The sequence below is a fragment of the Mobula birostris genome, chromosome 12 (assembly GCF_030028105.1).
Source record: "Mobula birostris isolate sMobBir1 chromosome 12, sMobBir1.hap1, whole genome shotgun sequence".
In the NCBI taxonomy this organism is placed as follows: Eukaryota; Metazoa; Chordata; class Chondrichthyes; order Myliobatiformes; family Myliobatidae; genus Mobula; species Mobula birostris.
The window spans coordinates 14,976,503-14,991,231 of NC_092381.1; the positions used below are offsets into that span (position 1 = coordinate 14,976,503).

Here is a 14,729-nt window from a genome sequence, read left to right on the forward strand (position 1 = left end):
AGAACATGAGTGATCATAAGACCATGAGACAAAGGAGTGGAATTTGGCCATTCAGCCCATTGACTCTGCTGCACTATTCCATCATGGCTTGTTTATTATCACTCTTAACCTCATTCTCCTGCCTTCTCCCCATAACCTTTGCCATCTTGAGTAATCAAGAACCTATCACCTCTACTTTAAATACACCCAATGATCTGGCCTCCTCTATGGCCGTCTGTGGCAATGAATTTCACAGATTTACCACCCTCTGGCTAAAGAAATCCCTCCTCATCTCTGTTCTAAAGGGACGTCCTTCTATCCTATTCATTAAAAGTATTCTTTTATCACTGACAGAATTAATTATCTGATTATTCATCCTCACTAGCAAGTTAATTAGACTTTTTGAAAACTTCAGTGATTACATATAATGCAACAGATTAAGGAAGTGAGAGGTTCTGCTCCACTAAAGACATTAAATGGTTTTGTTAATTGCCACTTGATATTGATTGTAAACTTGGAGAAGGATTGATTGAAGACATTACTTTCAGTATCTCTTAGCTCTGATTTTCCCCTTAAAGAATTGTGGTTTTATGCTTATCAAGTTAGAAACTGTCAATACAGGACAATGATACATTTTCCACTGAAGACAGTCAATCCCAAAATAATGGTGCCTCTTCCCGTACCAAGGTTGAAGGAGGAGTAAAGATCCTTCCATTCTACCACCAGGTAAAGCAGTCTGGGCTTAACCTGAACACAAGAGATTCTCCAGGTGAGGCAACAATTCACCTGTGAGTGTTGGGGTCATCCTGATGTGACCTCCGGTATCTTGATGAGACGGACATTGATTGGGACACAGCTTCCTCAAGCATCTACATTCCGTCTGCCACAAAAAGTAGGATTTCCTGGTGGCCACCCATCTCAATTCTACTTCCTATTCCCATTGCAACATGTCAGTTCATGGCCTCCTCTACTGCCATGATGAGGCCACATTCAGGTTGGCGGAGCAACACCTTATATTTCGTCTGGGCAGCCTCCAACCCGATGTCATGAACATTGCCTTCTTGAAATTACTGCCCCCCGCCCCCACTCCTCTCCTTCACCATTCCCCATTCCTGTTTCCCACTCACACCTTCCCTCTGGTGTTCTACCCCCTTCCCTCTCTTCCATGCTCCTCTGTCCTCTCCTATTGGATTTCCACTTCTCCAGCCCTTTACCTCTTTCACCAACTAACTACCCAGCTCTTTTTCTCACCCCTCCCACTCTCCCGGTTTCACCTATCACCTGCCACCTTGTACTTCTTCCTGTCTTCCCCCCGACCTTAGTCTGACTCCTTCCCCTTTCCTATCCAGTCCTGATGAAGGGTCTCAGCATGAAATGTCGACTGTTTATCCTTTGTTCATAGATGCTGCCAGGCCTGCTGAGTTCCTTTGGCATTTTGTACGCGTTGCTTTGGATTTCCAGCTTCTGCTGATTTTCTCATGTTTGAGATTCTGCAGTTGCTGGAAATCTTCAGCAACACACATAAAATGTTAGAGGGACTCAGCAGGTCAGGCAGCATCTCTCAGGCCAAGACCTTTCATCAGGACTCGGGGCTTAACCTAAACCCTTTACACTTTGCTGGGATATTACCCCATTTCCCACAGTGGTCTCTTTTCAAGATTCATTATAGAATTAATTATGAGGGGTATAGATAAGGGCGGGTGGTGGAGGGGAGATGCATCTCTACCAAAGGAAGTGTAAGATGCTCCTTCCCTCCACTAGCCTGCAGGTCACCCTTGGGCAAGGTGTAGCACCTGCTTATCCCTCCCCGCCCAAATCAGGGTTACGTGAAGCCATGGGAACAGGTAGTGGGCTCAATTCCCTCAGCTGCTCTAAGGAGTTTGTATGTTCTCCCCTCTGACTGTGCGGTTTTCCTCCGGCTGCCCTGGTTTCCTCCTACAGCCCCAAGACATACCTGCCTGTAGGTTAATTGGTCCCATGATTCGGCTAGGGTCGCTAGGCAACATGGCTTGAAGGGCTGGAAGGGCCTATTCTGCGCTGTATCTGAATAAATAATAAATAAAATCTACGTTCCTATTTAAGAGTCTCTTCAACATCCTGAATCTATCTGCCTCCACCACTAGCCCTGGTAGCTCATTCAAATCAAAGTAGCAATGATACTGTGAAGAATGAACTTTTGTGGTGTGTATGAAAGTACATTTGTACATTAAGGAGCCAGCTGGGAATATGCTGTCCTAGAGTGGGTACTGAACAAGGAGAATGAGCGAGTTAATAATCTTATTATGCAAATCCTTTAGGGAAGAGAGACTACAACATGATGGAAGTGAAAATGAAGTAGTTTAAATCTAAACAAAGGTCCTAGATTTAGTCAAAAGAGTGTGTTTGCAATGACAGATTGGAAAAATTCATTGAAATACATGAACATTGATCGAAATAGTTCTTACCCTTCAACCATCAGGCTCCTGAACCAGCATGGATAATTTCACTCACCTCGACACTGAACTGATCACTGATCACAGCCTATGCACTGACATTCAAGGACTCCACAACTCATGTTCTCAGTATGCTTTATTTATTGCTTTGATTTGTTTGTTTATTTATTTTCGTCTTTGCACAATTTGTCTAGCACATTGGTTGTTTGCCAGTGTGTAGCTTTTCATCGATTCTATTGTATTTCTTTGTTCTATCGAGAATGCTTCTGAGGAAATGAAACTCATGGCAGCAAATGGTGACATGTACATACTTAGGTGATAAATTTACTTTTAATTTTTAGACTGCTTGGTCAGCATTGAGTTGGACAGGTGATGAAGGACATCTGGGATCCAAGCCTCTACTCTGCGCTTGAAGGCCAGCAACATGTATGGATGACGAAGGACGTTTGTCCCAGGAAAGGACATCTGTGTGAGAATGAGGCATTGGAGCCAGTGAGCCAGTGAGCCCAGAGTTCAGGGTCCAAACTTGCGGGCTGCCCCCAGCACATCCTTGGGAGTGTTGGTTGTTAATGTAAATGGTGCATTTCACTGTGTGTTAACGTGGACATATGATAAATAAATCTGAATTTGCGTGGGGACGAGGGGCCTGTTTCCATGATGTACAATTAGAATCAGAACCCTTTGACGCCAAAGAATAAACACCAGAACTGTAACATTTAAATATACTTTTCTGATGCAAAAATACAAAAGATGAAGCAAGGCAGTCATAGTTTCTAAAACTGTTGATTATATTAGATATAAAGAGGCATCATACAAATGGGCCAGAAAACAGTAGCTGGTTGGAGCATTGAGATCAGTTTAAACTTCAATAAAAAAAAAAGGTCCAAGAGTTTGATTAAGTGAGGAGAAACTGAGCATGAAAGGAAACTTACAAGGCACATGAAAATGGATTGTCAAAGCTTCTAGAGGGAAGTAAAAAGGAAAAGATTTGTGAAGACAAATGTCAGTCCCTTACAGTTAGAAAAACGAAAAGTTCCACTGGGGAACAAAGAAGAATCAGAGCAATTAAACACTAGTTCTGTCTTCAATGGAAGGGAACACAAATGCATCTCAGAAATGCGGGGAATGCAGGGATCTAATGGAAAGGAAGATTTAAAGGAAATTAGTATTAGTATAAAAACAGTGCTAAAAAAGTTAATGGCACTGAACATTCCCAGGGCCTGATAATCTGTACCCTTGATGAATACAAGAAGTAGCCATCGAAATCATGGAATAGTGAATCATAGGAATAGTGAATGCATTTGTCATCATCTACTGCACAGAATATGGGATCATTCCTGCAAATTAGGTGGTGGCAAGTGTAAAAGGAGGGAAAAAGAAAACAGAGAACTACAGATCTATTTGCCTAACAACAGCTGTAGATAAAATGCTAGGTCTATTAATAAAAGATATGATAATAGGATAGTTAGAAAATATCAGTCCTGATAAAGGGTCTTGGCCCAAAACGTCGGCAGTTTATTCCTCATCATATATGCTGCCTGACTTGCTGTGTTCTTCCAGCACTTTGTGTGTGTTGCTCTGGAATTCCAGCATCTGTAGAATCACTTGTGCTTATGAAAGGAATACTCTGTTTAATATAACTGGTGGAGTTTTCTAAAGAGGTAACTCGTAGAATAGCTCTGGAAGGCTTTGGATAAAATCCCACAAAATGAGGTTAGTGCACAAAACTAAAACATAAGGTATTGGATGTAATACGGATTGAACATAGGTTGACCAGCAGCAAGGTGTGAACGAGGTCATTCTTTGGTAACCAGTGCGGTAACACAGGGATCAGTGTTTGGGAGCCAGCTGGAAAACAATATAAAAGACCAGAGGCAAGGCATGGGATCATGAACGACTCCTTCTTGGAGCAGCAAAGGAGATTGAAGCATTGAGGTGAATGCGGATGGGGTCAGCGATAGCTCCCAACAGAGGCAGTCAGCAGCTGGATTGGTGCATGTGGCCCTGGGTCGGCAGCATTAGGAACCGGGTTGGCGATCACTCTTCACGGAAGGACTGAATCCGTGCAGCTGCTCTCCTCGTATGCAGGTGAAAAGACGTTTCCCGTATTCTCAGATTTGTGTGATTGTTGGACTGTGTATTGGTTTCACTCGCTCTTTTGGTGTTTTCTTTCTTTTGGACAATTGGCAGGTGGGTGATGTGTTAATTATTGTGTGTCAGAGGGGGTTGGGGGTTTGGTGTTACAGTTGCTGTTCCTTGCTGCAAGTGAGGGGGTTGGGGATTGTTATTATGGCTCTTTTTTGCTGCGGGTGAGGGTGGGATTTTTGGGTCTGCACATTTTGTTTCTTTTCGTTTTCATGCCGGTTGCGGGGGGGTGGGGAGTTAATGTCTTTTTTTTTCATCAGCACCCATGGTCTTTCTGGATTTAATGGTTATCTGGAGAAGACAAATATCAAGAGTTGTATTGTACATGCATATTTTGTCAATAAAATGAACCTATGAAATATATCTTAATGTTCTCAGTGAGGGAACCAAATAAAACAATTCTAAAATAGCAGATGGGCATAAATCTGGATGGGATTGCATGTGAGGAGAGGTTTCAAGATGAATGAGTTGCCAATTCTATGGCAGAAGCAGTATAACACAGAGAAATGTGAAGTTCCACTTTGGTAGAAAAACACTGAAAGGCAGGTGTATTATTTAAATAGTGAGAGATTGGGAAATGTTGATGTAAACAAAAGGATTTCTGGGTCTTCGTATACCCATTACTAAAAGTAAATTTGACCAAAAGATCATAAGACACAGAGGCAGAATTGGGACATTCAGATGATCAAGTAATCTCCACCATTCAATCATGGCTGATTTATTATCCTTCTCAATCCATTCTCCTGCCTTGTCCCTGCAACCTTTGATGGTAAACGGTGTGTTGGATTTATTGCAAGCTCTGAGTACAGGAACAAGGATGTCTTTCTACATTTATAGAGGGTCATAGTGAGAATGCACCTGGAGTATTGTGTGCTGCTTTACCCAAGGAAAGGAGTGAATGAGGTGTCCAGGAAGGGGTGGCACCTCTGGTGAAGGGGCTTGTGTTCATTCTGGGGCAGCTCACTCACCTTTGGTTCCCACTGGACACTCAGCTCTCACCTGTGGCTCCAAGTAGCTGCTTACATGCAAAAGGGGCCACACCCCAGCAGAGGCAGGCTAAAGCAGCCGAGGGTTGTCAGCAGGCCTCATACCCCAGTGAGGTGGGGGCTGAGCTGTCCCAGCATGTGTAGTCAGCTCTGGTGGACTGGGCAGATAAGATCAAAGGATAGATCCAATGTCCAGGAAGGCGGTTCTGCACTGCCTCATGGAGGGAGAAGGGCATGACAAGGCACATGGTCATCCACTGCAGCCAAGTCAGACACAGTTACGGGGCCATTGGACCTAGACTTCCAATGTCAAGAGAGTGAAGCTGCCCCAGCGCAATGGTTTTCCCACTTTATTTCTCCTGCACAGTTTTCTTCACTGTCACCAACACGATGGACGACCAACCAACCACTTAATGAGGGTAAAAAGCTGAGTGGAGTTTCACCAGAGGGATTGCTGGAGGGATTATTGTATAAAGAGACATTGAGTTCACCAGAGTGTAGAAGAGTAAGAGGAACCCTCAGTGAAATGTTACATTGATTAGACAAGAGTGGATACAAGGAGAATGTTTCTCCGGCTGTGTAGTGCGGTGGTGAATAGTGGTTCTGAAATGAGATGGCAGTGCCTCAGAATAATTTGGATGGAGATGAGGTGAGATTCCTTCATTCAGCAGATGGTGAACCTGTGGTGTAGGAAAAGACACTGAATATATTTAAGAAGTAGATTGTAAGACCATAAAACATCAGAGAAGTATTAGGCCATTTGGCCCATCGAGTCTGCTCTGCCACTCGATCATGGCTGACTTAACGTCCGTTTCAACTCCATCCTCTTGCCTTCTCCCCATAATCACTGACACCCTTATTAATCAAGAACCTGTCAACCTCTGCTTTAAATATACCCAATGACTTGGCCTCCACAGCTATCCATGGCAATGAATTTCAGAGTAGGTAGATTTCTCAACAAAAAAAGCAGCAAGGGGTATTGGGAAAGAGTGTGAGCATGTTATTGAGATAGGTGATTGGGCACTGATAGCTTCGAATAGCAGTGCAGATTCATAGGCTGATTGGTCTACTCCGCTCTTATTTTCTACATTTTAGACGGTAGATGGATTGTCAATCAAGCTTCTTCCTGAGAGCTCGGGTACGTCTTGAATGTTGATAATGATACATACATTTTCCTAACTCGTGACTTGTCAGTGCTGGAGAGGGGCTTTAGCACGTCAGGAAGTGAGCAACTCTCCATTGTCGACATTATCAATGGCCTGTTACATGAAGATGTTGCCAGATTAACTGCTGTTTCCTTTCTGATTTTGATGCTATGATTGAACTCCAACAAATCTTTCGGTATTTCTTGTCAGACCACCTGATCTTCCTGAATGAGCAGTGGATGAGGTGGTGGAGTCACAAGGCCTGGTAACACTCCACTTAAAATCCAGAGCACTGGTTAAAAATTGTTGAGTCTTCCATTGCCAAAGTGTTAAAGTGCTACTTTTCAACACACAGTGCCAGATTAATATGTGTCCATTAAATGTACACTAGTACATTTGTGAAACACTTAATGCTTTAAATACTTAACTACTTGCTCTTTCTTCCTTCTGGGATGGTGCAGAAGTTTGTGTTAAAATCCATATGCATTCACTGCACAATCAAAGAGTGGAGAAGCAATGTTTTCCACAGTAAACAGATTAGTGGCAATGTCTTCCTTCTAAACGCATCTTGGAATATTCAGTCCTCCTTCCGAGTTTGTGCGCTTGTGTCAGCGAGTTCACTAGATGGGTGCGAGAAGGTTATATTATGATGTTTGGCCCACTTGGCGAAGATGGCTTTCTCGGTAATGAATCTGTGACCTCCACGGAGGGCTTTTTCGTGCCTGACATACTCTGCGCATTCGTCTTGACTCCCAGGTTCATAGTAATGATAAGGAATTTTTTTGCGTCCACCGGCCCTGTGAAGACTGAAAGAAAAGCATCAATGACATTTTATCCTTGGCACATCCAGACTAGATACTACATGTAAAAAGTATAAAGAAACAAACTTTCTAAGGTGGGTTCTGGGTGTCCATTTTCTGGATAGTTAATTACTTGTGATATCAATGTTCATAGGGAAATCAATAACAGGACAGCAATATCATGAAGGATCACATCCACACGGCTCATGGACTGTTTGTTCCTCTCCCTTCAGGAGAGAGGCTATGCAGCATCCACACCAGTACTATTAGACTCTAAAACAGTTCCCTCCTACAAGCCCTCTGGCTGATCAACACTTCCACCTGTTAACCCACCCCACCACCATAAGAGGTAGGAATAGAACTAAGCCATTCAGCCCATCGACTCTTCTCCATCATGGCTGATTTACTATCCATCTCAACCCCATTCGCCTACCTTCTTCTGAACCCTTTGACACCCTTACTAATCAAGATTCCATTAATTGCTACTTTAGATATACCTAATGATTTGGCCTCCACAGCCATCTGAGGCAACGAATTTGACAGATTCACCACCCTCTGGTTAAAGAAATTCCTCCTCAGCTCCATCCTAAACAGACATTCATCTATTCAGAGGGTGTGGCCTCTAATCCTAGACTCCCCCACTATATCAGAATCAGTATCAGGTTTAATATCACTGACATATGTCATGAAATTTTTGAACTTTATTTGTTAATTATATGAAACATCCTCTCCACGTTCACTGTATGCCTTTCAATATTCAATAGGTTTCAACGAGATCCCCCCTCTTTCTTCTAAAATCCAGCAGGTACTATCAAATGCTCCTCATATGTTAACCCTTTCATTCCTGGGATCATTCTCGAAAACCTCCTCAGACTGTTCAGTGCCAGGGCATCCTTCCCGAGATGAGAGGTTCAAAACTTCTCACAATTATCCAAGTGATGTGACCAATACCTTACAAAGCTTCAGCCCTAAGAAACAACTCTATAAGGTGGATTCTGGCTGTCCATTATCCAGATGGAATGGTTAACTATTTGTGAGATCAATACTCACAGGAAAATCCACATTAATATTATATTTTTCTCAGCCTTAGGATATGTCTTTTCTAATAATGATGTTGTCATGGCAGTAACATAGAAATTGCACCAGTCACTTGGTGTGTGACAAGATGGCACAACCAGCAACGGGGGACCTGATCAGATCATCTGTTTAGTTGAGGCAAAAAAGATGGCAAATGATGGAATCCAGAGCAACGAATAATCTGCTGGAGGAGCTGGCTGGCCGAGATGCATCTCTGGGGCTAAAGGAATAGTTGATGCCTTGCATCAGAACTGAAAGAATGAAATGTGAAAGTGGATAGATTTTTGCATAGCAGGGGAATTAAGGGTTATGGGGAAAAGGCAGGTAGGTGGAGATGAGTCCATGGTCAGATCAGCCATGATCTTATTGAATGGCAGATCAGGCCCGATGGCCAGGTGGCTGACTCCTGCTCTTATTTCTTATGTAGATGTCAATTAAATACCCCGAAGTGCTCTGTATTAACAGCGCAAACCTGGTTAATGATGGGATCTTCACAGCCACGGTGTACTCCAGACACTTTTTTTAGAAAGGTGTTGGGTTCAAAGTTCAACTCCAATGATATCAGTATAAAATGTTAACCTAAAATGTTAAAGTCATTCTAATACAACAGCTGCTCTGCCAATACCTCTTTGATAAAAATTTCACAGGGCAGCAAACTATGAAATGGTGTTAGAAAGATAAACACAAAAGATTCCACAGATGCTGGAGATCAAGAACAACACACACAGAGGGATGGACAAGAAGAAGAGAAGGGGTAAGAGGAGAACCAGAATGAGGAATGGAGAAAGAGAGAAAGGGGAGGGGAAGAAATGACCATAAGTTAGAGAAATTGATGTTCATGCCACCAGGTTGGAGGCATCGGAACCTAATAACTTTTCAACAAAGCAGCAGGATTGCCTTTAGAGAAGCCTGTCTTCTCATCTTTGGTTAATATAAAATTTTGGAAAGTTATGTTGTAACTTCACAAAATATTGATTAGGCTGCACTTTAAGTATTTTTGTGCAGTTCTGATCGCCACACGATAGGAATGATGCAATTGCACTGGAGAGAGTTCAGAGGATTAAGGTAAGAGGGAAAAAATTTAAAGATCTGAGGGATGAGTCCTTCACACAGAGGGAGGTAGTTATCTGGAATGAGACCATAGGACCGAGGAGTAGGATTCAGCTGTTTAGTCCTTTGAGTCTGTTCCACCATTCAATCATGGCTGATTTATTTTCTCCCTTAACCCCATTGTCCTGCCTTCTCCCTGTGGCCTTTGAGGCTCTTACTAATCAAGAATGTATCAAACACCGCTTTAAATACAAACGAGCTAGCAGACGAGGTAGTGGAGGCAGATATGATCACATTGTTTGAAAGGCATTTGGACAGGAAGTACGGTAGGAAAGGCGTGGTGGGGGAAGTAAAGACATTACTTGTTTATTTATTTATGTAGCGATACAGCACGGAATAGGCCCATCTGGCTCTCAAGCCATGCTGTCTCAGTAAAACCATTGCTCCACTTAACCCCAACTTAATCATGCGACAATTTACAATGACCAATTAACCTAGCTGGTGTGTCTTTGAACTCTGGAAGGAAACCGGAGCATCCGGGGAAAACCCAAGCATTCCACGGGGAGGACGTACAGAGATTCCTCACAGAACAGCTCTGGAATTGAACTCTGAACTCTGGAGCATCCTGAGCTGTAAAGTTGTCGCACAAACCACAATGCTATTGTGGCACCCTTTGACAATTAAATATGCTGGGCATTGAAAGATTGTTTAATTACTGATAATGGATGTGGAGAGGATGATTTCATCAGGGTCATAAAGCACTACAGCACAGAAACAAGCCCCTGGTCCACCTAACCAGGTCGACCTGTTTTTCTGCCTAGTCCCATCACTAGGAATTTGAGGAGATTTCGTTTGTCACCAAAGACTCTAGCAAATTTTCAGAAAAGTTACGTAGACAGCAATTTGACTGGTTGCATCACCATTTCGCATGGAAGCACCAATACACAGATCAGCAAAAACTGCACAGGGTTGCAAACTCAGCCAGTTCTATCATGGGCCTCCCCACCATCGAGGACAACTTCCAAAGGCAATTCCTTGAAAAGGTGGCATCCATCATTAACAGCCCCCACCACCCAGAACATGCTCACTACTACCATCAGGGAGAAGATCCAGGAGCCTAAAGACACACACTCAACGTTTTAGGAACAGCTTTTCCCCCACCACCGTCAGATTTCTGAATGGACCATGAACCCATGCACACTGTCTCACTTTTTGATCTCTTTTTGCACTGTTTATTTTTTATATTTGGGCAGAACTACGATAGCGCTCGACAGCGACCTCTTCGAGCTCCTCTGTGGAAGCAACTTAATTTCTACCTCCAATGTCTCTCTTTTCCCTTTTCAAGGTGGATGGGGTTCTGTCGAAGACCCTGACCAAGAGCTACACTCAAACTTTAGTTCTTTGCGGCAATAAGATCCATTGCCGGGGCTGATTGTCTGGCCATTTTTCAATATCCCAAGGACGCGGCCTAGAAGACAGGTGCGCCTTCAAGGTTTCGCGATTTCACGGCCCTGGGTTACGAGCTGATTCTATGCCAGTGACACCGAATGAAGCATCACAGGAGAAAGCGGAACTTCCGGAACAGCGGATCAACTGTCAGGGGCTCTGTACTCGGCAAACGGCACGCTCCCTTTCTTCCTCTTGTTGGCGGGGGAGAGTTTGTTGCTGATTCGCAAGTTGGGAGTACTCAGGAAAAAAAGTGACACAGCAGACTTTTAATCATCAAGTTGTTTGTTTTTGTTGGTCTCCGTTCTCGCTGTGAAAGGGTAACATCTCTCTGTCCCTTTATTAGGGAAGGAGAGAGGGAGCCTGTGGCATGTTGAATTGTCGGGTGAACGATTAGTTTTTGTTGTACAGCAGATCACGGTCTTTATTGGGAGCTTTGCTATTGCTTGCTTGGTGGGTGGAGGATGCTGATTTTTTTTGCTGAAGTAAGTGGGGAAGGGGGAGCGCTGTTGCTTTGCTGCTACTCGTGTGTGGGAGGGGGGAGTAGGGGGTGCTTTGGGGTTGTAATGTTTCTACTGTCACTCATTGTTTGGGGCACTCATCTGTTTTTGTGGACGTCTGCAAAGAACAAGGATTTCAGGTTGTACGTATATCATATACATTCTCTGATATTTTATTAAACTATTGAACTATTTCTTATTGTAACTTATAGCACTTTTTATGTATTGCACTGTACTGCTGCCACAAAACAAGACATTTTGCATAATGTATTAGTGATAATAAACTGATTCGAGTATCTTCTGCTCTTATGAATATGGTCCAAAGGTAGAAAAAGGAGATTAGCGAGGACAGGAGGAAAAGGTCAGCGTGGACATGTAGGTACAAAGACCCTGTTTCTGTTCTGCGCAACTCTATAACTCTAATTGAAAACTGTTCATATTAATTCATATCGTCACAGGACTAAGCTCTGCCAGTGCCTTTTTGCTGATCTCAAGAACAAATAAGTGTGACAGATAGTTTCATTAAGTACTGTACGTAATGTTCTTCAGAGTCAAGAGGGTCTACATTTCAAAGTAATATCCTAACTAATAATAAAATTGATTAGAATGAGCAGTTTAATTACCACAATTCAATTTAAAGTGCAAAAAATGTATTTCTGAGGTTCACAATCTGTTTCTGCAATAATGCAGCTGACAATAACAATAGTTTGCATTTATATAGAGACTTTAACTTTACAACTTTGCACAAAAGAATGATGAGACAAAATCTGGTGGTGAGCTAAATAAGAAGATATGGGACGTTAAGCTAAAGTGTGAACTTTTCATTAGAAATTAGAATTTCTAATGGAAAAGCAAAAAAAAACTTATATATATGGTTTACCACAATGTGGAAATCAGGAATGAAAGCAAAACTGCTGGAAAAGCTCAGCAGGTCAGGCAGCATCTGTGAAGAAATATCAGTTAAAGCTTCCGGCTGAGGATTTTTCAAAGCTTAATGTATATCTTAAAAGCGAAATGAGAGGGACAAGAATAGACTGTTATTTGGAATGAATTCCAAGCTTTGGACCCAAGAGTGCAGAAATGGAGCCCAGCAGGCATTGTGAAGAGTGCTTAAAGTGCCAGAGCTGATTATAGAATAAACAAGAGCTCTGAAATAAAACAAAAACACGCATAGAAATGCTAAGTAAATCAGGCAGTAACTTTGGAGAGGATTGCATCAGCACAAAGTATTTTGGATGAGAATAATGAGGTTTAAAAATGAGGATGACCATTTTCAGGTTCACTTTCATTTTAGGCTCAAATAATATCAGAAAATGTGTACAGTGTACAACCTGAAATTCTTACTCTTCACAGATATCCGTGAAACAAAAGACCTCATAGAATGAATGAGAGAACATCGAAGGCTCAAAACCGCCCCCAGCCTTTGCAGAAACAGCAGCAGAAGCACCAAGCCCACCCCCACCCCGTGGCAAGCAATAACAAAAGCCCCCCGAAAGAGACCTTGATCCAGAGTGCAGCAAAACTACAGTCTATAACCAGCACAATCTCTATCCTTCCAACAAGGGAGATAGAACTTGTGAGTCAAGATGCATAACTGGGCAGTGGAACTTCAGAATTCGAATCAGAATCAGGTTTATTATCACCAGCATGTGCTGTGAAATTTGTTAACTTAGCAGCAGCAGTTCAACGCAATACATAATATAGAAGAAATAAAGTAAAAATAAATCAATTACAGTATTTGTATATTGAATAGATTAAAAATCGTGCAAAAACAGAAATACTGTATATTTAAAAAATGAGGTAGTGTTCATGGGTTCAATGTCCATTTAGGAATCGGATGGCAGAGGGGAAGAAGCTGTTCCTGAATAGCTGAGAGTGTGCCTTCAGGCTTCTGTACCTCCTACCTGATGGTAACAGTGAGAAAAGGGCATGCCCTGGGTGCTGGAGGTCCTTAATAATAGATGCTGCCTTTCTGAGACACGGCTCCTTGAAGATGTCCTGGATACTTAGTAAGTTAGTACCCAAGATGGAGCTGACTAAATTTACGACCCTCTGCAGCTTCTTTCGGTCCTGTGCAGTAGCACCCCCCCCGCCCCATACCAGACAGTGATGCAGCCTGTCAGAATGCTCTCCACAGCACATCTATAGAATTTTTGAGTGTTTTTGTTGACATACCAAATCTCCTTAAACTCCTAATGATGTATAGTTGCTCCCTTGCCTTCTTTATAGCTGCAACAATATGTTGGGACCAGGTTAGATCCTCAGAGACCTTGACACCCAGGAACTTGAAACTTTGTGTGAGTTGAAGCTTCTGAAGGAAGGCAAGTCAGTGAAAAATCAAATCCAGAGATAACAAAAGTTTTAATGGGGTTTTCCGAAGATAATTTCAGTCAGAATCATTTAATGCAGTAATATACTTTAGCTCATTACACAAAAGAGTAATCAGACAATTTCTGATTGAATTGCACAAGGTAACATTAAATCAAAAGCCCAGACAAAGAACTAGATGAAAGGGAGTGTTTTAAAGAACAGATGTGGAAATGGGGAAGCTTAGATTGTTGTTTCTGTGCACAATTACCTATCAATTAAATGAAAGCATCCACACGGGAGATGGTGTATTGACTTGTAGCGAGACAGAGAGAGAGAGAGAGAGAGAGAGAGAGAACAATGCCCATGAACAGACAACAGGTCAGAATGTAATGCTAAGGTGGGGGTCATTGCTCTAAAAGAAATAGATCCATACATTACACTTTCTCCCCCTTTAGATTAATGCAATATAAAAGGGTGTCGCTCTGTTTCTTTCAGGATAGGACCTCTGGACCTGTGACGTGGCACCAGCTTTGGTAGATGTCTTGTCTAAGACAATGTTCTTGGTTTCCGGTGTCACGTTGCTGTCAGTGACATCGTTATTGGTAGGTAAGTCTGGTGACTGTAACGTGTCCATCTTATTGGATGCAGTCAACTCAGGTGTGTTTTTCAGTTGAGCATCCAGTGTCTGGTCCACATGATGTCGACATGTCTGATCTCCAACATCCACTGTGTACATCAATGGTCCAGTTGTTGTAGCTATCCTGTAGGGTGTCCATTTGTCTTCTTGGTAATCAAGTACTAGGACGCCATGTTCAATCTTGAAGCTCCTTGCTGCTTCTCTTGGCAACTGGCTGAACTG

At 42.6% G+C, this 14,729-nt stretch overlaps 1 protein-coding gene across 2 annotated transcripts in view; it reads right to left on the minus strand.

Moving 5' to 3' along the window:
- Positions 1–2,541: 2,541 nt before the first annotated feature.
- st6galnac3 (ST6 (alpha-N-acetyl-neuraminyl-2,3-beta-galactosyl-1,3)-N-acetylgalactosaminide alpha-2,6-sialyltransferase 3) overlaps positions 2,542–14,729 on the minus strand; it is a 279,773-nt gene continuing 267,585 nt past the window's right edge. For both annotated transcript variants that reach the window (XM_072273355.1, XM_072273354.1), the window contains one exon: positions 2,542–7,493. In XM_072273355.1, coding sequence (XP_072129456.1) covers positions 7,265–7,493 — 229 coding nt within the window. In that variant the 3' untranslated portion in view covers positions 2,542–7,264. The remainder of the gene's footprint in view (positions 7,494–14,729) is intronic.